At 42.9% G+C, this 19857-nt stretch overlaps 2 protein-coding genes across 3 annotated transcripts in view; both read left to right on the forward strand.

Annotated features, from left to right (window-relative positions):
- The window catches only part of LOC138141729 (transmembrane protein 182-like), a 276562-nt gene that overhangs the window by 162586 nt on the left and 94119 nt on the right, over positions 1-19857 (forward strand). The gene's annotated exons all lie outside the window — the stretch shown is intronic.
- Positions 1-19857, forward strand: part of LOC138141728 (sodium/hydrogen exchanger 2-like) — a 104604-nt gene that overhangs the window by 47213 nt on the left and 37534 nt on the right. Inside the window, exons 5-6 of the mRNA XM_069062559.1 lie at positions 7448-7644; positions 14936-15025. Coding sequence (XP_068918660.1) covers positions 7448-7644; positions 14936-15025 — 287 coding nt within the window. The remainder of the gene's footprint in view (positions 1-7447; positions 7645-14935; positions 15026-19857) is intronic.

A 19857-nucleotide genomic window follows, 5' to 3' on the forward strand; every position in this document is an offset into this window, starting at 1 on the left:
CTGTTTACCTTCTCATGCTTCTCTTGCTTCTTGTATCTGAATGTCAAATTTTCTATTCAACTCTGGTTTTTTCATAAAGAATGCTTGAAAGTCCTCTATTCCACTGGATGACCCTATTTCCCCCTGAAACATGATACTCAGTTTTGCTGGGTAGGTGATTCTTGGTTTTAATCCCAGCTCCTTTGACCTCTGGAATATCACATTCTAAGCCCTTTGATCCCTCAGTATAGAAGCTGCCAGATACTGGGTTATCCTGATTCTGTTTCTACAATATTCAAATTGTTTCTTCCTGGCTGCTTGTAATATTCTCTCCTTGATCTGGGAATTCTGGAACCTGGCTATAATATTCCTAGGAGTTTTCTTTTTGGGATCTTTTTCAGGAGGTGATCGGTGGATTCTTTCAACCTCTATTTTGCCCTCTGGTTCTAAAACATCAGGGCAGTTTTCCTTGAGGATTTCTTGGAGGATGATTTCTAGGTTCTTTCTTTGATCATGGCTTTCAGGTAGTCCAATAATTTTAAGATTATCTCTCCTGGATCTATTTTCCAGGTCAGTGTTTTTTCCCATGAGATATTTCACATTGCCTTCTATTCTTTCATTTGTTTGGATCTGTTTAACAGCATCTTGATTTCTCATAAAGTCATTAGCTTCCATTTGCTCCAATCTAGTTCTGAAGGAATGATTCTCCTCATTGAGCTTTTGAGATTTTTTTTTCCATCTGGCAAATTCGGCTTTTTAAGGCATTCTTCTCCTCATTGGCTTTTTGTGCCTCTTTTGCCATTTGAGTTAGTCTGTTTTTTAAGGTGTTATTTTCCTCAGTCAGGCTGTTGACTCTGATTTCATAATTTTCTTTCATTGTTCTCATTTCTCTTCCCAATTTTTCCTCCACTTCTCTTATCTGCTTCTTAATATCCTCTATGTCCTGTAACCAGCACGTATTTTCCTTTGAAGCTTTTGGTGCAGGAGTTCTGACTTCACTGTCTTCCTCCTGTTCCATGCTTTGCTCCTTTTTGTCCCCAAAATAGGAGTCTAATGTTGGGTTCTTCTGTTTGCTTTGTTTCCTTTGCCTGGGCATGTTGCCACTTCATTACTTGAGTTTTGGGCTTTTTGCCATAGTAGGACTCTGCTACCAGACAGGGGAGCTTTTGTTCCAAACGCTGGTGTTTTCTCAGCTGCCGGAGGTGTTAGTTGGGTGCCCTCTCTGAAGCCTCCACGCATTCTGGCAAGCTGGACACACACCCCAGGACTTTCACCCTAGACTGCAATCCAGGTCCATGCAGGTTAAGGCAAAAGCTATTACTCTTCACACTGGTCGCTTGGTCCCCCTACACTCTGCAGGCCAGGAGCTGAAGCTGTAATGTGGCACCAGCTGGGCCAATGCGGCTCAGAGGCTTCTTGTCCTGGGGGCAAAAGCCGATGCTCTCCCAACTACTGATCCTAAAGTCCACACTGCACTGACCTCTCACTTTGTCCTTGGAATCTATGGCTTGATAATTCTGGACCGCCACAGCTGCTGGTGATCTGGAGTCCCTCCAGCTGGCAGCTGGTCAGGCCTGCCCTGGGGCTGAAACCTCGATGTGGGGCTGGGCTCAGTTCCCAGAGCGCTGTGCTGGCCGATTCCTGCCAGCCTGCTGGGCTGTTCTCAGCAGGAGGTTAGCTTCTCTGTGTCACTTTGTGGATTCTCTAGCACCAAAGTTTGTTCAGAGTCCCTTTTATACATGGATTGGGGAAGGTGCAAGCCAGAGCCTCTTGGAGGACCTGCTTCTACTTTGCCATCTTTAGGAATCTTCTAATTTTAAAAAACATTTTTATTTAAAGTTTTGAGTTCTAAATTCTATCCCTCCTTCCCCCTCCCTCCTCCCTAAGATGGTAAGCAATCAGATATAGGTTATACAGTGTGATTATGTAAAATAATACTAGTAATTTTATACAAGAAGATTCAAATAAAAGGAAAAAAAAGTGAAAAATAGCATGCTTCAGTCTGTATTCAATCAATATAATTTCTTTCTCTGTTGGCAGATAGTGTGCTTCATCATTAGTCCTTTGGGATTGTCTTGGATCCTTTTATTGCTGAGAATAGTTAAGTCTTTCACAGTTCTTTGTTGAACTTTGTTGATGTTACTGTGTACAACATTCTCCTGGTTCTGTTCACTTCACTATGCATCAATTCATGTAAGTCTTTCCAGGTTTTTAAAAATCATCCTGCTTGTCATTTCTTATAGCACAATAATATTACATTACAACCATATACCACAGCTTGTTTAGCCATTCTTCAATTTATGGGCATACCTTTGATTTCTGATTCTTAGCTACCACAAAAAGAACTACTATAAATATTTTTGTACAAGTAGATCCTTTTCCATTTTTTTTGGATGTCTTTGGGATATAGACCTAGCAGTGGTATTGCCGGATCAAAGGGTATGTATGCGCAATTTTATAGCCTTTTGGGTATAGTTCCAAATTGTTTTCTAGAATGGTGGGGTTAGTTCACAGCTCTATCAACAGTACATTAGTGTTCCAATTTTCCTACATTCCCTCCAACATCCAAGATTTTCCTTTTTATTTTTTGTCATGCTAGCCACTCTAATAGGTGTGAGGTGGTACCTCAGTGTTGTTTTAATTTGCATTTCTCTGATCATAATAATAAATAATGATTTAGAGCATTTTTATATGACTATAGATAGTTTTGATTTCTTTGTCTAAAAATTGCCCCCCCTCCTCATCTCATATCTTTTGACCATTTATCAGTTGAGTAATGACTTATATTTTTTATAAATCTGACTCAGTTTTCTATATATCTGAGAAATGAGGCCTTTATTAGAGATACTTGTTGCTAAATTTCCCCCCCAGTTTTCTGCTTTCCTTATAATTTTGGCTGCATTGTTTTTGTTTGTGCAAAAACTTTTGAATTTTGTATCGTCAAAATTATCTATTTTACATTTTGTAATGCTATCCATATCTTCTTTTGTCCTAAATTCTTCCCTTATCCATAAATCTGACAAATAAACTAAGGAAATTCAAATTAAAGCAACTCTGAGGTACTACCTCACATCTATCAGGTTAGCTAAAATGACAGAAAAGGAACATGACAAATGTTGGGGAGGATGTGGTCAAATAGGTATACTGATGCAGTATTGGTAGAATTGTAAATTAGTCCAACCATTCTGGAAGACAGTTTGTAACTATGCCCCAAAAGCTATTAAACTGTGCATACCTTTTGACCCAGAAATGTTGCTACTAGATCTAAACCCCAAAATGATCAAAGTAAAAGGAATATGTGCAAAAATATTTATAGCAGCTCTTTTTCTGTGATGGCAAAGAGTTGGAAACTGAGAGGATGCTCATTAGTTGGCGAATGGCTGAACAAGTTATGGCATTTGAATGTGATGGAATACTACGGTACTGGAAAAATGATGAAGGGGATGGTTTCATAAAAAACCTGGGGAGACTTATATGAGTTGATGCAAAGTGAAGTGAGCAGAATCAGGAGAATAGTTTATACAGTAACAGCAGCATTGTGAAGATAATCATCTTTGAAAGGCTTAGTAACTTAGGTTTTATAATTCTTCTCCCTGCCTTTTATCCTCTGTTAGTCAAGTAGATTTCCCCTTCCTTTCCTTCCCTTCAACTAGTCCTGTTCATTAGTTTTTAAAATTGCATTTTTTGCACCTCCTTCCACAAAGGATTTCTCTCATTCTCTTCATTATCTATCTTCCCTTTCTGTCTACTCCAGACTCTCATTCTCTGATTCATGACTTCTGTAATTATCTGCTCTCTCTCTTTTCTCTGTATTCTTTATGCATGTGTTCCTCAAAACTTCCAAGATATCCATTCGAGACTTTCCCTTCTGGGCAGTTTCTGCCATGGATTTCTGTTTTCCATTGTACTTCCTTCCCAGAACAATGCCGATTATTATATGTGTCAGAGAGGATCTAAACCGTGATAAAGCCCCTCCTCCATCATGTCCTTGATTATTCAGCCCACCACTGATATCTACCCTCCCTTGTTTACCTTTTCTTTTTTCTTACATTTTACTCAAAAATGTACTCCTTTAGTCCTTATTTTCTCAATCCTCCAAGTACCAATTGCCTGCAAAAGTTCCAGCTCTTCCCTTCCCCATGTAGGATGAGCAGACTTTTCAAGCACCAAATCCCCCAGGCCACACCAAGTGTAAAGTCCCCATCTCCCTTAACAGACCATTGCTTTTCACCCACAGGAGTATTCATCAGTGGAACCCCCTCATTCCATCAAAGTAAGATCCCCTTTCTTTTCTTCTTTTCAGTGCTTCTCCCCTCCTCATCACCCACTTTCCTGTAGGCTCTTCTCTTTTTGAGATTGCAAGGGTCATCTTCCCCTCATTGTTAGCCCTTGATTTCACCCTAACATATTGCACACTTCTCAATATCTGCCTATTTCCCTCTCCCCTTTCATGTACCCTTCCGTGTTATAATATAGTTCCACAAAAAGCATCGATTCACCTGTAGGCAAGATGATTCCAGGTTCTATCCATAATGCCCCCATCCAACCTCACTGTTACATCTACCAGATTTCTACCTTCATCCCTGTCTCTTTGTGTACATTTAGAAAAAAGTCTCTTACTAGTCTCTCTGTTGTCACTCTGTTGCTGTTGCTGTCCTTGTCTGCTGAATTTATGTGCCTTGCTGCATGTATGTTGTTTTGGGTGTTTGAGGAGCAAATAATATCTTCAATTCTAATTTTATTATAAAAATATTTTGAACACCTCTTTATTATGGAATGTCCATCTTTTTTCATGTATGGTTAAACTCAGATTTGCAGGGTCACTGTGGGCTGCATCCTGAACTCCATTGCTCTTAGAACATATTATTCCATTCCCTCCTATACTTTCTAGTTCGTACAGAATAATCTTAAATTATTCAAATTTCCTTTCCTTATGTTTGCATCACCAATCTATTGTTTTCTCTTTTGTTTCTTTGGTAAGAGTTACCATTGAAGATTCCAGTTTTTTTAGTCTGTTAATGATTTCTGCTGCATAGGCCATAAATTCTCTTGTCATTATTCTTATTTCTCTTTTAAACCACTCAGGAACATAATGTAGTTCCTTCTTCTCATCAGCTTCCACAGGGTCCTCTGTCTCATCAAGTGTTGGATCATTTCCCTTTGTGTTGCAGTATTTATTTATAGATGCCTGAACTCATTTACTAGATCTGGAAGCCATGTTTCTTTCTGTTTTTACTGATTTTCCTGTTGAATTATCTGCTTATGTTGAAGGTTTTTGAATTTTGTTCTTCCTGAAGTCTTTGGTAATTTCAGTCTTTTTTTCTCTTCCCTGTTGCTCATTTCCTGACTCTCTTCTCTGATTGTGATTTTCTTGGAGGCTGCAACTCGAAGTGTCTCAGCCTCCTCTCATGCTTAGAAGTGAATAGTTCACCAGCCTAAACTTCTGCTCTAAGTGACTTTTGAGTGGTTAGAACTGGTCCCAGATGGATGCTGTATTCTTTCCCTCAGGCTTAGTGGAATGGTACATACATACGCCTTTCTCTCCTGCTCTGTTCCTTAGTCCTTTGGCCTGGCACTGATAGTTTGGAGCTTTGCAGTGCTGGTGCTCAGGGTTGACCACCCCAGCAATTTCTCTCCAGAGCTTTATAGTACTGGTGCTACAGAATTGTGGCCCCCTGCAGGCTTTTGCTCCTAAAAGACTATGGCCATGCAGGCTGTCTACTGAAGTCTGGGCAAAATTCTCCATCATGGAGCTGGGGCCTCCATGGCACTAGAAAGAGAGAGGGGGGGACCAGGGGCTGGGGGTTGAGCTTGTGTCCTTGTTTCTGCTAGTGCAGCCTTGCTGCCTGTAGTATGGCAGATAGGGGAAGGGTTGCTGAGTGATCTCAGGGTCAGTCAGTGTCAGTTCATGGATTTTTTTTTAATGTTTTGGATTCTGGAAGTCCTAGGTCATGGAGACAGCTGAAGTTGCTTTATCTTTTCTATATAATTCCTATTTTGGAGAGGTTTGAGAAATAATGGGAATCAGAGAAAATGGCTTTTCTTCCATCTTGTTGGTCACATGACCTGGAAGCTTGCAAGGTCAGTCCTGGACTGAGTTTGCTCCTGAGTCTCCAAGCAGGACTGAGCAGGAGTGGTGTTTCAGGGTTCCTTCCTCCAGGTCTACATTTAGAGCCCTGGAACATGGGTCTTGGGTGAGAGGAGAGATACCTCTCTCTTTTGATACCTTCTTAAAGGTGACTGCCTCCAAACTAGGAATCTGTACAGGGCTTATCAGATTTGCTGAAAATGGATGGAAATATTTTCCTTTGCTTCTGTGACTCATTCTAAAGTTACCCAGCACACCCATTTCAAGCCCCAAGGTAATGCCATTCATAATTCTATTTTCATTTTCAAAATTTGGAACAAAGTAAAGCAAAAAAAAAAGCCTCTGATGGGAGAAGCAGCAAAATATGGTAGAATGAATAGGGCCTTTAAGAATTTAATTAAGGATGGCTACCCATGTTTCCCCAATAATAAGACCTATCCCAAAAATAAGCCCTCCCCTTACTGTGTAAGATTCCTCTAAAATAAGCCCTCCCCTGAAAATAAGCCCTATTGAGATTGCTACTGTGGTGAAGGTGATCCCCTGCGCTACATGCTACATTACGGTACCCTCTGTATGCACCATCCCCCACGCCGCGCTCCGAGCTGCATCCAATCAGAGCTGCAGCAGTGAGCGTGTCATCCTGTTCTTCCCCAGTGATTTGCTTGCTGGCGCCATTGAGAGCAGTGCCGCGGAGGAGAGCTGAGGCAGGACAACATAAGCCCTCCCCTGAAAATAAGCCCTCTGGTGTTTTTCTTTCCAAAAAAATAATAAGACAGTGTCTTATTATCGGGGAAACACGGTAGGTGTTGAAGTGAATAGAGCACTGGCCCTGGAGTCAGGAGGACCTTAGTTCAAATCTGGCCTCAGACACTTAACACTTAGCAGCTTTGTGACCTTGGGCAAGTCACTTAACCCCAATTGCCCTACTTTCCCCCTCCAAAAACATAATTTAATTAGTCTCAGCTTTTTAATTATTTAGCACCAGTCCTTAGAATTTTCATGTAGTTTAATACTAATTTTCTATATTACCTTAAAAATAAGTTTTTATTGATGCCCTTTACTTTTGCATCACAGTCATAGTCACAATCGCTTCTTGAAATACAACCCTCCCACCTGCTTGGAATTGAAGATTCCTTGGTAGCAGAGAAAAGCAGTTAAGCAAAAATCCATTCACCTTGTCTGACAGTATTTGCAACATTGCACTCTCATAGACCCCTGCCTCTTTGCTGAGAGTTCCTGGGGACCCACACTGGCTTTCATGTCATTCAGAATTTGGTTTCCTTAGAGTGCTGTCATTAGTGTTTATACTCACCTCCCATTTGGGACTGTTGACTTTCTGCTGACTTCCCACCTCTTCTTCCTTCCCCTTTGGAAATGTAGGTGTCCTTGTGTTGACCTTCTTTGTGAATAAATGTCATGTGAACACAGTCACCAGAAAGGACCAGTTCATCATCGCCTATGGGGGACTGAGAGGGGCCATCTGTTTCTCCCTTGTTTTTCTCCTTCCGAACTTTCCCCGGAAGAAGCTGTTCATTGCAGCTACCACTGTGGTGATCCTCTTCACAGTTTTTGTGCAGGTAAGTATGGCTTTGGGAGGAAAGGAGAGGGTGGTGATGGTCTTTTTGGCCTGAGCACTGAAGTGTGTGTGAAAACAAGCCCATTATGACATGTACTAGCGAATCTGGCGTGGCATTGGTTAATTAGCAAGTCTGGTAGGCAGATATGTACCAGGAATTTTTGTACCTGGCACAAGAGGTGTGCAACAGTGAGGTATTTCACCTGAGCCGCGGCCTTTGGAAGCCCTAACATACCATAGGTTTCTGTGTGTTGAAGGACTAGCTAATGCTATGGGGTGGGAGAGCCAGGGAGAAGGATCAGGAAGGTGAGTCCTATGGTGCTGGGAGAGCCAGGGAGGAGGGTCAGGAAGGCGAGGGGAACAAGTTCACATTGCAATAGTGTTGTCAGTATCCTCTAAATTTGGCTTTCCTGGCAGCAAGGGCCTGCCAGCCCATCCTAAGCATGTCCCTGCAGTCAAAAAGGAGGAGGCTGTGGGCCTTGCTGAATTGCTCAGTATTGCTATCTGTCAAATCTTCGATTTTAGCTACTTCAAACAAAAGGTCTATGCAGTGTTGGGGAAGTGGGAGAAAGGCCATGTATTTTGCTGTTGTTCACTCATTTTATTTTATTTTTTGCCTTTTGGAGGGCAATTGGGGTTAAGTAACTTGCCCAAGGTTACATGGCTAGTTTGTGTGTGTGTGTGTGTGTGTGTGTGTGTGTGTGTCTTAAGTGTCTGAGACCAGATTTGAACCCAGGTCCTCCTGATTCTAGGCCGGTGCTTTACTCACTGTGCCACCTAGCCTCCCTTGTTCACTCATTTTAAGTTGTGTCCGACTCTTCATGACCCCATTTGGGGTTTTCTTGGCAGAGATACTGGAGTGATTTTCTATTTCCTTCTCCAGATCATTTTACAGTTGAAGAAACTGAGGCAAGCAGGGTCAAGTGACTTGTCCAGAGTCACACAGCTAGGAAGTGTCTGAGACTGGATTTGAACTTGAACTGGAGATGAGTCTTCCTGACTCCAGGCCTGGTGCTCTATCCATGGTGCCACCCAGCTATAACATAGAATACACTTGGTTATTTATCTTGAAGGTATTTGGGTGCCTGACTTGTCTGACTTTCTAAACCATGTGCCCTAGGTCATTGTCTGCTCCAGCCATTTGAGTTTGTACTGTACTGATGGCTCTAAGAATCTGGGAGGAAGGGTAAAAACCTTCATTTGAGAAGCCACACTTTGCAACTTTTCCCAAAATCTTTGACTTTGAGACTCTGTGGCCACTGAGTGCAGTGAGATGAGGATTCATTTGGGGGCATCTAGATGGCACAGGGGCTGGAGTGCTAGCCTTGCAGTCAGGAAGACCTGAGTTTGAAGCCCACCTCAGACACCTGCTAGCTGTGTGGCCCTGGGCAAGTAGCTTAACCTTGGCCAGCCTCAGTTTCTTCATCTGTAAAGTGGAGATAGTGACAGCAGCCACCTCCCAGGGTTGTTGAGGGTCAGATGAGTTGATGTTTTCAAAGTACTTCCCAGACCATAATGAACTATGTAAATGCTCCCTTGGTTTTCGAGTCAGCAGACCTGGCTCCCAACCTGGCTGTGCCACTTACCAGCTGCACTCATCTTTTCTGAAAAGCCCCCATTTTTATTTTTGGTTAATGGTTTTGGTTAAGCTCCAACATTTATTTTCTTGCCATTTAAAAATCAGTTTTAATTAAGCCTTCAGAAAATCACATTTGATTTAACTAAGCTTTACCCAGCTTTCACTTTAATAGATGCTTTCAACAGAAGAATGCTGGTTTGAAATACAACGTGATTTTCAAGAATTCATTTCCATTTCCTGTGAAATAGTCTACATGTGCTCCACTTCTCTCTGCTTGCGACTTTAATCGCATCCATATGTTATCCATGGAGAAGCTGCTCTGGGCCAGCCCTACATGGCTGAAATCACAGGTTCAGCCCTTCCCCAAATGTCATCAGTAAACAGCTGCGGCTCTTTTGTTTGAAATTGGTCCGAAAACACTGAAAGACATTTGAATCCCTGTCCTTCACCTTGTGCTGCTGCATCTTTTGTCTTTTTTTCTTCTCTTTGCCCTGAGGTTGAGCTGGAAGCAGCTGAAGGCAGGTGTAGGGGGGAGAGAACTTGCCATGTTATTCCACCACCATCTAGTGGCTAAAGTATTCCTAGGATTTGTTGTTTTCCCCAAGATTGAAATGCCATGGCAGGGAAGTCCCAGAGCAATTGTTCCCCTTAGGAAAGGTGGGTAGTGCCAAGTATGCCATAGTAGGGCCATTGTTGAGCTGTAAAGAGAGCCTGGGTTCACATTGTCTGATGATCTGGGTTCACATGGAAGCTTGGCATTGGCTCCCTGAGTCTGGATGGTCTCTCCTCTCTGAACCTAAGGCCATTCTCTAGGAATTATTCACTCAGTCCTAGGTTACTTGTGATCTGCCCTAGATGGAGGGAGTTCACAGTCTGATAATATTACTGATAATATCGTAGACCTCATATTTTCTATACGGTGATGTAAATACCCTTCTATTTGCTCTCTTGTCATTCTGACAAATTTCCTAATATATAGTGACAATGAGGTTAGGGATACAATCTGTGTCTGTGGAACCCAGTGAAGCTAGCTGATTCAGGAATTGTGACTCAGTTTCCCCATCTAAAAATGGGGAGGCAGCATTGGTATATTAGCATGACCCCTAGGTTTATAGCCAGAGGACCTGGATTCGAATCCTGCCTCAGTCACTTAATGCCTCTGTGACTTTGAAGAAGTTACTTTCTGTCTCTGGGCCTCAGTTTCCTCATCTATAAAATGAGGGCTTAGAACCACATGAACTGGGTGATTTTAGGGTCCTGCCAACTCAGCCTATGGGCCTGTAATATTTATACTTCTTACCTCAAAGGAATGCTATGAGAATTACCAGGGATTGTTCTCAATTTCCCAGTTTGTAAAAAGGACGAGTGCTGATGCCTGAAGTGCATGGCACTGGGATGGAACCTGTCACCCTTGCCTCTTTGGTAAGCCTGGGTGCTCACCAACTAAGGCAGACCTGAGCCAAAGGGGGAAGAATTGTCACCTCTGCTTCCAACGTTTTATGCCCTCTGCTAGATAAGTGCAATGGCATCAAGTATGAAAATGAAGCTCGATTAGGAGTTCATGTTATTGAGTCTGGAGAATCTGAGTCTTCCATTCAGAAGTAACCTTTTTGATGTGTTCCTGATGGACTGATCTATTTGGTGAAGATTCTGCTCTGTCTTCCCTCCCTCCCTTCCCTTTCCCCTCCCAAGCCATGTGCATTGTTCATATTTGCCCTTGGTAGTCATTGTTAACAATCAGTTGTTCCAGCCATAAAAGAGCATTTAATAATTTTCCAAATGACAAAATGACTTTAATGGGATCTCTTAATTGAAAGGACGTTCCTTTCCCCCTTCCCCTGCAAGTTACTCAGAATCATTGGCATACTACTGTATGGCTATTTTGACTTGATGCTTCTGACTAATTCTTCAGTATTTCAAATACTGATTTACTCCCAAAGTGACTGAGATTCTCCCGGCCAGCAGCATGTTCTGGTGGATGAATGCATCTAGGGCCCCTGATTTCCAAGCCTAGGAGTCTCTGTGCCCCACAGCCAAGGAACAGCTAGGCAGCTCCTGCCTCTTGTTCTCTCACTCAAGCCCTGATGTGATCAGAAGCACTTACCTCCTGCTTTCTTCCTAGGTCTGTGAGGTCTGTGAAGAGGACAAAGTGGGGTGGGTGCACTTAGGATAGCAGGATCCCCTTGCCACAAGTCTTTCCCCATTCCAGTCTGTCCTCTCAGATACCAGAGTGATCTTCCTAAAGCTCAGAGCTAACTCAAGAAACTCCAGTGGCTCCCTACTACCTTCTGGATCAAATATAAAGTCATCTGTTTGCCTATTAAAGCCATTTATGATCTGTCACCTTCCTTTCTTTCCAGTTTTATTCTTTATTCCCTTCCACATGACCCAGGGATAGTGACCTGCTTGTTGGTCCTTGTGCAGGACTCTCCATCTCTAGATTCTGCCTTTGTACTGGCTGTCCACCATGGCTGGAATTCAGTCGTTCTCCCCTCCTCTCCTATGCCTTCCCTATGAAATTGTCTTTCTTTGTACAGCATTGTTTGCATGTTGCTCTCCTTGAGCAGAGACTGTCTTTTTCCTTTCTTTGTATCCCCAGAAACATACTAATTGTTGATGATGATGTGGAGGAGGAAGAACTTGGCTGCCCAGTGGCCAAACTGTGGGCCTTTGATCTCCACACAATTCAATTCAATAAGCATTTATGCCAGCCCCTGTCCCTATCATTAAGTATCTACTCTGCACTGTGCTAGGTGCTGTACATAGACTGTCCCTCATTACCGCAATGCTCTCCCTTCTCACCTCCACCTGTAGGAATCATCCCCAGATCTCTTCAAGGCTCTACTCAGGGGCCAGGGCCTCCCAGAAGCTTCCTGCTCTCTCCCTTCCTCAAAGGTCATGTTTCTGTGTACACATTACATTCAAGTCCATGACACAGGCCCTGTTCTCCAAGAGCCAGCATTTCAATGGAGACCCTGCTCTTAAAGCCCTTCTTTGCACATTTGAATGGATATTAACATTTTCTTCTCCTGAGGTCCCTGTTTTTTTCATTATTGTTATCAGGCAACCAGAGATGTGAGAACGTCTTGCTAGATAACCTTTCACCTATCATATAATTATAGATGTTAAGCTCAAAGGAGTCCAGAAGCCATCTAGTTTAACCCTTTAATTTTACAGATGAGGAAACTGAGGACCAGAGAAAAGGATCTTAAAAGTCACAGAGTTACTAAGTACACTAAGTCCAGATTAGTTCAACTCAGGAATCTAAGGAAGTGGCCACATTATTTGAATTCACATGCAAATTTCCATTGGACTGGGAACAATTACTGTACTTTATATAATTATAACTTTAAATAGTGAAAATTTGAATATCAGAGGAGAGATTTGAACCCAGATCCTCTGATGCCATAGTGATTGCCCTTTCTCTTTGAGTCACATGATTTCACTCAGTAGTGATGATTACTTGGTTGGTGTTAATAATAATGAGAGGATAATCATTGATCTAGAGCTGGGAGAGACCTCAGGGTTCATACAGCTTAGCCACCTTATTTTACAGATGAGAAAACTGAGACCAGTTAGCCAAATTCAAGCAGGAAGTCAGGGGCAGAGCTGAGGTTGAAACTCAGGCCCTCTGACCAGAACTAGGACTCTTCCCACCATAACCCACAGGTTCCCCAGCCCACTGACTAGTCCTGTTTTGGGCAGCTGCCATCTCATTAGCATTGCATAGGGACAGTCAGGCTTGTGTTCTTAGGAAGTCAGTTAATAAGAAAATCACTTTAGAGACCAAACAGAGACTCATATCTAGACTTTCTACCTTACCACAAGAATCTCAGGAAAAGACACTTCAGAATGCCCCCCCCACCTGGAAAACTGAGCACGTCAGTACAATTTCTAAGTCTTCATTTGTAATAATGCCATTCTTTGTTTTGAGAAAATTTGATTTCCACACTCAGAGTTGGTATTTGTCCAGGCTAGACCACAGAACAAAGCTGAAATGCCTTGTGCAGCGATTTGGCTTGGGCCCGTGTGATCTTTAAAATGGAGTTCATTTTTTTTTTATAGCATCTCCCTTTAGAGTCTACTACAGTAGCAAGTTTGCAGGTAAGAGGCAGTGTGGAATGACTAGTGAGTAGAGAGTGTGGCCTTGTAGTTAAGAAGGCCTGGGCTCAAGCCTTGCATCTGACATATACGCATTGGAGGAGTTGCTTGGCCTCTCGGGGGACCTTGGTTACAGGGGAGTTGCTAATCTGTGTTGATGAGAGTAGTTCCCACACAGAGTTCCCTTTAACCCCAAGCCTGGACTCCCACCACTAAACAATGGTGTCCAGTCTATGGGATTCCTTCCATGGCAGAGAAAATCTAATGAAAAAAAGATCTACCTCCAGGAGTCCCTGGCAGAGTTTGAATTAAGGGAAGATGATGCTTGGGGGCAGCTCAGCTAGGTGGTGCAGTGGAGAGTGACTGGCCTGGCATCAGATAGACTCATCTCCTTGAGTTTAAATCTGGCCTCAGACACTTCCTAACTGTGTGACCCTGGGCAAGTCACTTCACCCTTTTTGTCTCAGTTTCCTCATCTGTAAAATGAACTGGAGAAGGAAATGGCAAATCACTCTAGGATCTTTGCCAAGAAAACTCCCAAAGGGGTCATGGCGAGTCAGACATGACTGAAAATGAGTGAACAACAGCAGAAGACTCTCAGAAGTCCTCACCACTTCCTTTTGTCCTATAAACTTCAGGTGATACTTACCAAGTTTTCATGGGTTTCTCTGACTTCCTATATCTCATCATGCCATCATGACCCTTCTGACTTGAGGCAGAGAAAACCACAGCCCTTTTCCATGGTTTTCACTTGTGCCCTCCCTGTCCCCCAAATGCCATCTTTGGGGATTTTATGATTATATCCAGGGTTCTGTTCAATTTCTGTTTAGCTAACACACACACACACACATGCACACGTGTGCACTCTCCTCTAGGAAGTATAAAAAGGTGTGGAATTCAAAATGGCAATTCATGTGAAAGATGTTTGGCTTTCTGTATTGTCAGTAACTTGACAAGTGGGTATTATTTGCCTAATTAATCCATTTCAGCACAAGAAGCATTTATTCAGCATCTGCTATATGCCAGGCACTGTGCTAGATACTGGGGGTGCAGAGAAAATGACATATAGTACCTGCTCTCAGAGACCTTTATATTCTTTGGGGAAAATTACACATGTACAGCTAAGCTGAAATTATATATAAAGCAAATGCCAAATAATTTGGGGGAGAGGTTGCTAGCAATTGTTGTTTGTCCTTTGTCCTTGAAGAGGACCATGACATCAGGAAGGAGGTGCCATGACATACAAGGGAATTGGATTTAAGTAAGGGAGGGCCGAGGGAGGGTTGTACAAGGTCCTCAGTCTTACTTTCTTCACCAGATCCATCTGGGTCTAGTGGTGAGATACAGATCAGGACGACTGGTGCTAACAATTGAGAGGGATCATCAAAGGCTTCATGGTATTTGAACTGAGCTTGATCCTAGGGATCCTGTGAGGGAGAGGTGAGGGGAGTGTAATCTAGGCATGGGGTTTAGCCTATGCAAAGACATGGTGACAGTGCAGAATGTTGGATTCAGGTCAAAGCCAGTGGGCCTGCTGGATGGGAGGCCTGGTGAACATAAAACAGTTCCTGTCCTGGACAGGCTCACGTTTTACCAAAATGTCACGTTGCAGGGAATGACCATCCGGCCTCTTGTTGACTTGTTAGATGTGACCAGAGGAAGAGAAACTTCTCCAACTGTGAGTGAACAGATTCATATCCGAGTAAGTGATTTGTACAACTTAAGCTTTCTTTATGTTTGGGCCCTTGAAGGGTGGATATGGTCAAGGGTCCATTTGTACTCTGCAAACTTCGGGAGTCCCCTCCGCCCCATCCAACCTGCATGCATTGGAGTTTATTGCAGCCATGCTGAGCTGGGAATGAAGTTTGGTAGCCTTGAATCCTTTGTGATTTGAGATCCAATATCATTTCCTATTTGGGCTAGAGTATCATGCACTTATTGGCTGACCCGTCTAGCCCCTGTGTAATTAGAAAACTTTATTTAATGTCTTTAAACTTTGGCAGAGCTGCTATTCCTGTACTATTAATAGTATCTATAGAGTGAAAGGTTAAAGCAATAAGATTACAAAATATGCTGTCTGTGAGCTACTCCACAACAACAAAAGACTGACATCATCTCATGCTTTATATCTGCTCTTGAACCCAGGGAAGTGCCGGAGAATATTTGGGCCAGGCAATATATGGCACTTAGCTTTAGTTCCTCAAGGAAATTGAATTTCCTATGTGGATTTCTATGTGGGATAACTTATCCGTGATCAAATACAAAGAATGGGTTTCGGACCTCCTTGGGTTGTTGAGACAGCCTGAGGGGTTAGCTGGGGAAAAGCCCCAGAAAAGTATGAAGCTTGCCTTATGGCTCCTGCTCAAATACTCCAGAAGCCTCTGGGTTTCTCAGGCATTTTTTTCAGACCTGTAACTATTTCCCAACACATGCTAGTGTTAAGTTTCACTAATATAACTAGTGTAACTTGGCAATGTAAGGACAGCTGATTACTTAATGATGGCTAGAAGTGATCAGATGCAAGACATGGGCATCTTCCACATAGAAGAAAGGCCATTGCATTCTCAGCTCAGAGTTCCTCTGAGGCCATTGTCTCATCTTTGGCTTCTTATTTCCGTCACTTAGCACCTGGTGCATAGTGAATGCTTAATTAATTCTGCTTGATAAGTTGATTGATTAATTACAATCTGATTGATTGTCCTGTGGTCACGATCTGACTAGGCATAGCCAAAGTCATCTTTATTCATAGGCATAGTAGAATCCAAGATCACCTATTTTTCTGTATTCGTGTCCATATGTGACCCTTGTCATTTCTGCCATTACATTGCCATATGGCAGTTTTGAGAAGCAGTATGACTTAGTGGGGAAAGGGTGGCCTTGGAGTCAGGACCACATGGCTTAGTTGGGTTCAACCTCTGGCACCAGCTGTCATGGGCAAATCAGTGAACCTCCCAGTAGCCCAGGCAACTCTGTAAGGGTTAGATGAGTTACCAATCTGCATTTATGGAGAAACCTTCTATCTTGGGAATTTCTTAGACTAATGAAGTCATAGATCCAGGTTACCCTCTTCTCCCAACCCCAAATTAAAATGGTAGTTTTTGATAGCATTTTCCCTCATGAGTCTTTTGGAATCATCTTAGATCATTAATTCTCATGTTGAGAAGAGCTAAGTCCCTCATAGTTGGTCATCGTGCAGTGTGACTATTACTGTGTACAATGTTTTCCTGGTTCTGCTCACTTCACTCAGCATCAGTTCACATACGTCTAAAATGGTAGTTTTAGAACAAAACATAGTGGCAAAGAAGCATTTTCCTATAACCAAAAGGAAAGAATTTACCCCTAGGATAGAATCTAAACTCCTTCAACTAGTGTTCAAGACCTTCTGTCAGTTGGTTTCTAAGTCTTGCCTCTGTGCCAATCCAATGTTGTGTCTCCTGACTCCTTCACATGATCCTTGGGCTCTCGCTAAGTCCATCTTGTTGCTGTCCTACATATTCCATTTATTCTCATTTCACAGACCTTTGTTTCAGTCATTTCCTATGGGCAGAATACCTTAGAACAGATGTAGAGCTCTAAGGGACCTGAGAGACCATCTAAGAGCCTGGCCCCCTCATTTTAGAGATGAGGAAACTGAGGTTCAGTGAGGTTAGGTGCATTGTCCAAGGTCACAGAGGTAATAAGTAACAGAGGCAAGATTTGAATCCAGATCTATTGCAAAACCATTGTTCTTTGTGGTTACTACTTGTTTTAAGATCAAGATTCGGATTCACTTCTTTCAAGGTACCTGGCAAGCTCAGTCAATGGAGCATGAAATTCTTAATCCCATGTTGTGGATTGTGTCTCCCATTGGACACAACTATCTTTTGGGAAGCTAGGTGGGGCAGTGGTTAGAGTACTAGAGAGATTCAGGAAGACCTGAGTTCAAATCCTGCCTCCGACACTTACTAGTGATGCTAGGCAAATCACTTGACTCCTCTGGGCCTCAGTTTCCTTATTTCCGAAAGGAGATGTTGGACTAGATGACCTCTGAGGTTTTTTCTTCTGGCATTTTTGACTATCCTTTGAGCCTATGATGATCCCAAGAAGCATTGTCCAAGTAAGCCTGCCTTTTGAAGTTCTTCTCCTTAACACACATGCACACACATGCATTTCTGGAGTGAAAGTTTTATCTTGCACATGAAAAGGCTAATAAAGTACATTAAGAGGGGCATGCATGCTCAGAAAAGTCAGGAGGCTAGTCGAGGATGGAGGGTTTTGTTCGAACCTGTGATTTCATAGTGCAGACTTGCCCTATTCGGCAACTTACTGCATTAGAGAATTTCCATGGGTGCTGAGAGGTCAGCCAGGGTGTCAGAAGACTGGCATCTCAAACTCGCCTTCTCTCTGCTGGGTGGTCTCGCCTCTGTTGTGAGGCCACAGAGATGAAGGATGAAACAGTCTCTACTCTCAGGTAGCTCCTATTCACTTGATGGGATTTAGCAAGTACAGAAATGAGGATAATTAGCTTTGTGGACTTAGAGGGCCTAGGAGAAATCTAGACCAGGGCTTCTTAAACTTTTTCCACTCGAGACTCCTCAGTGTTTCTTAAACTGTGGATTGTGACCCCATGGGGGTCAGTTTAAGAAGCTCTAATCTAGACAAAGTATGCTAGGAAAATTGGGCTCTTGGGGCCAGGAAAGGCCATCAAGATGAGATGGTTCTTCAGAGAAGATTGAGATGCTGGAAGGTGGAGTGGAAAGTGGACAGCCACAAAGATAGAAGATGGCATGCCACATTAGAGGATAGCTGGTAGTGCTCTTTGGCCAGACCATAGATTGTATGGGAGGTGGTGTAATGCATAATTAAGCTAGAAAGCTTAGTAGGGAAGGGGAGTTTGGATTTGATCTTAGAGGCGATGGGGCCCAGTGGAGGTAGACATAGGGCCATCGATTCAGAGCTGGAGGAAACCTTAGTGATTACCTAGATCAGAGCTTCTTCTCCTTTGTTATGACATGGGCCCCTTGGGCAGTGTCTGGTAAACTTGGGAACCCGTTCTCAGAATCATGCTTGTAAATGCATTAAATGAAATATAAAGGATTACAAAGGAATCCAATTATATTGAAATAAGGTTATCCAGATATTAAAAAACCCAAGTTCACAGACCCTAGGTCAAGAACCTATAATGGTTCAGCCCCCTCCTTTTAGAGATGAGGAAACTGAGCCCAGAAGTGAAGTGACTGGTCTAAGGGTGATTTGGACATTAGGAAGATGGTCTCGAGAGGGGAGAGGCTGGAGTCAGGGAGGCTTATTAGGAGGCTATTATAATAGCCCAGGGGAGATGTGAAAGGGACTTGAACTAAGCTGAAGACTGTGTGAGTAGAGAGGAGGGGACACATAGGAGAGAGGTTGGGGGAATGAGGAAATGACTTGGCAGTGGATTTGATATACAAGGGGAAGGGGAAGGAAAAGCCAAGGAGGGCAGAAAAACCAAAAGAAGACATCCATTATGGGACGCAGCCTTGGAGGCCATGTGGCACCATGGAAAGGGCATTGGATTTGTGTTGGAAGACCTGGGTTTGAATCCAGCCTCTGGTAGGACTACTATGTGACCCTGGGCCCATCACTGAACTTCTCTGGTCCCTGGAGTCCTCCTCTGTAAAGGGAAGGATTAGATGAAATGACCTTTAATGACCCTTTGAATTGGGAATTTATGATCACATGGTATTTTATCCTATATTGGCTAGATGCTCGGTGGTGAGTTTGAGTTGGGACATGGATGAGACTGACGCAAGATGAAGAGATATGGATGGGTTGCAATATGTACTAGTCAGTTCTAAGCACCTGAAAGGCAAGGGCTGTGGCTTATACTTCATAATCCTTAGGTAGAATGCTGGGTACAGTAGGTTCTCAGTGTGTGTTGAGTGGATGAACAAATGATTTGGTTTTATGTTTCTGATCAGGATGCACATTTATATTTATAATGTTCATTCATAGGAGGCCTATTACTGCCATCTTTATGTAAATTACAGGGTGATCACAATTGCTTAAGTAGACAGTGGTTCCTTTTATGGCTGTGGCTTGACTGTCATTTCTGTTTTTCTCCCTGTTTGCAGATGGTTAGTGACTCCTTAGAGCCCTGTTTCCTTTGACAGCTAGAGTCTCATCTTCTTTTCTTGTCTATACCTTTCCTATAATAAGGTAGGGCAGGGGTGGGGAACCTGCAGCCTCAAGGCCCCATGTGGCCTTCTAGGTCCTCAAGTGCAGCCTTTTGACTAAATCCAAGTTTTACAGAACAAATTTTTTTATTAAGGAGATTTGTTCTTCAAAGTTTGGATTCAGTCAAAGGGCTGCACTTGAGGACCTAGAGGGCCACATGTGGCCTTAAGGCCATAGGTTTCGCACCCCTGGGGCAGGGATTAGGACCACACAAGAGAAAGGGTTATTGTAAGACTGCAATGTGTGTAAGTTCATTGCTCACTTTCAAGTATTTTATGGTGGTGGTGATGATGATGATGTGATGGTGGTGATGATGGTGTCAACGATGATGTGATGGTG

Source organism: Petaurus breviceps, unplaced genomic scaffold, assembly GCF_028583685.1.
Source record: "Petaurus breviceps papuanus isolate PSGF00001 unplaced genomic scaffold, PetGlider_PUasm1.0 90459, whole genome shotgun sequence".
In the NCBI taxonomy this organism is placed as follows: domain Eukaryota; kingdom Metazoa; phylum Chordata; class Mammalia; order Diprotodontia; family Petauridae; genus Petaurus; species Petaurus breviceps.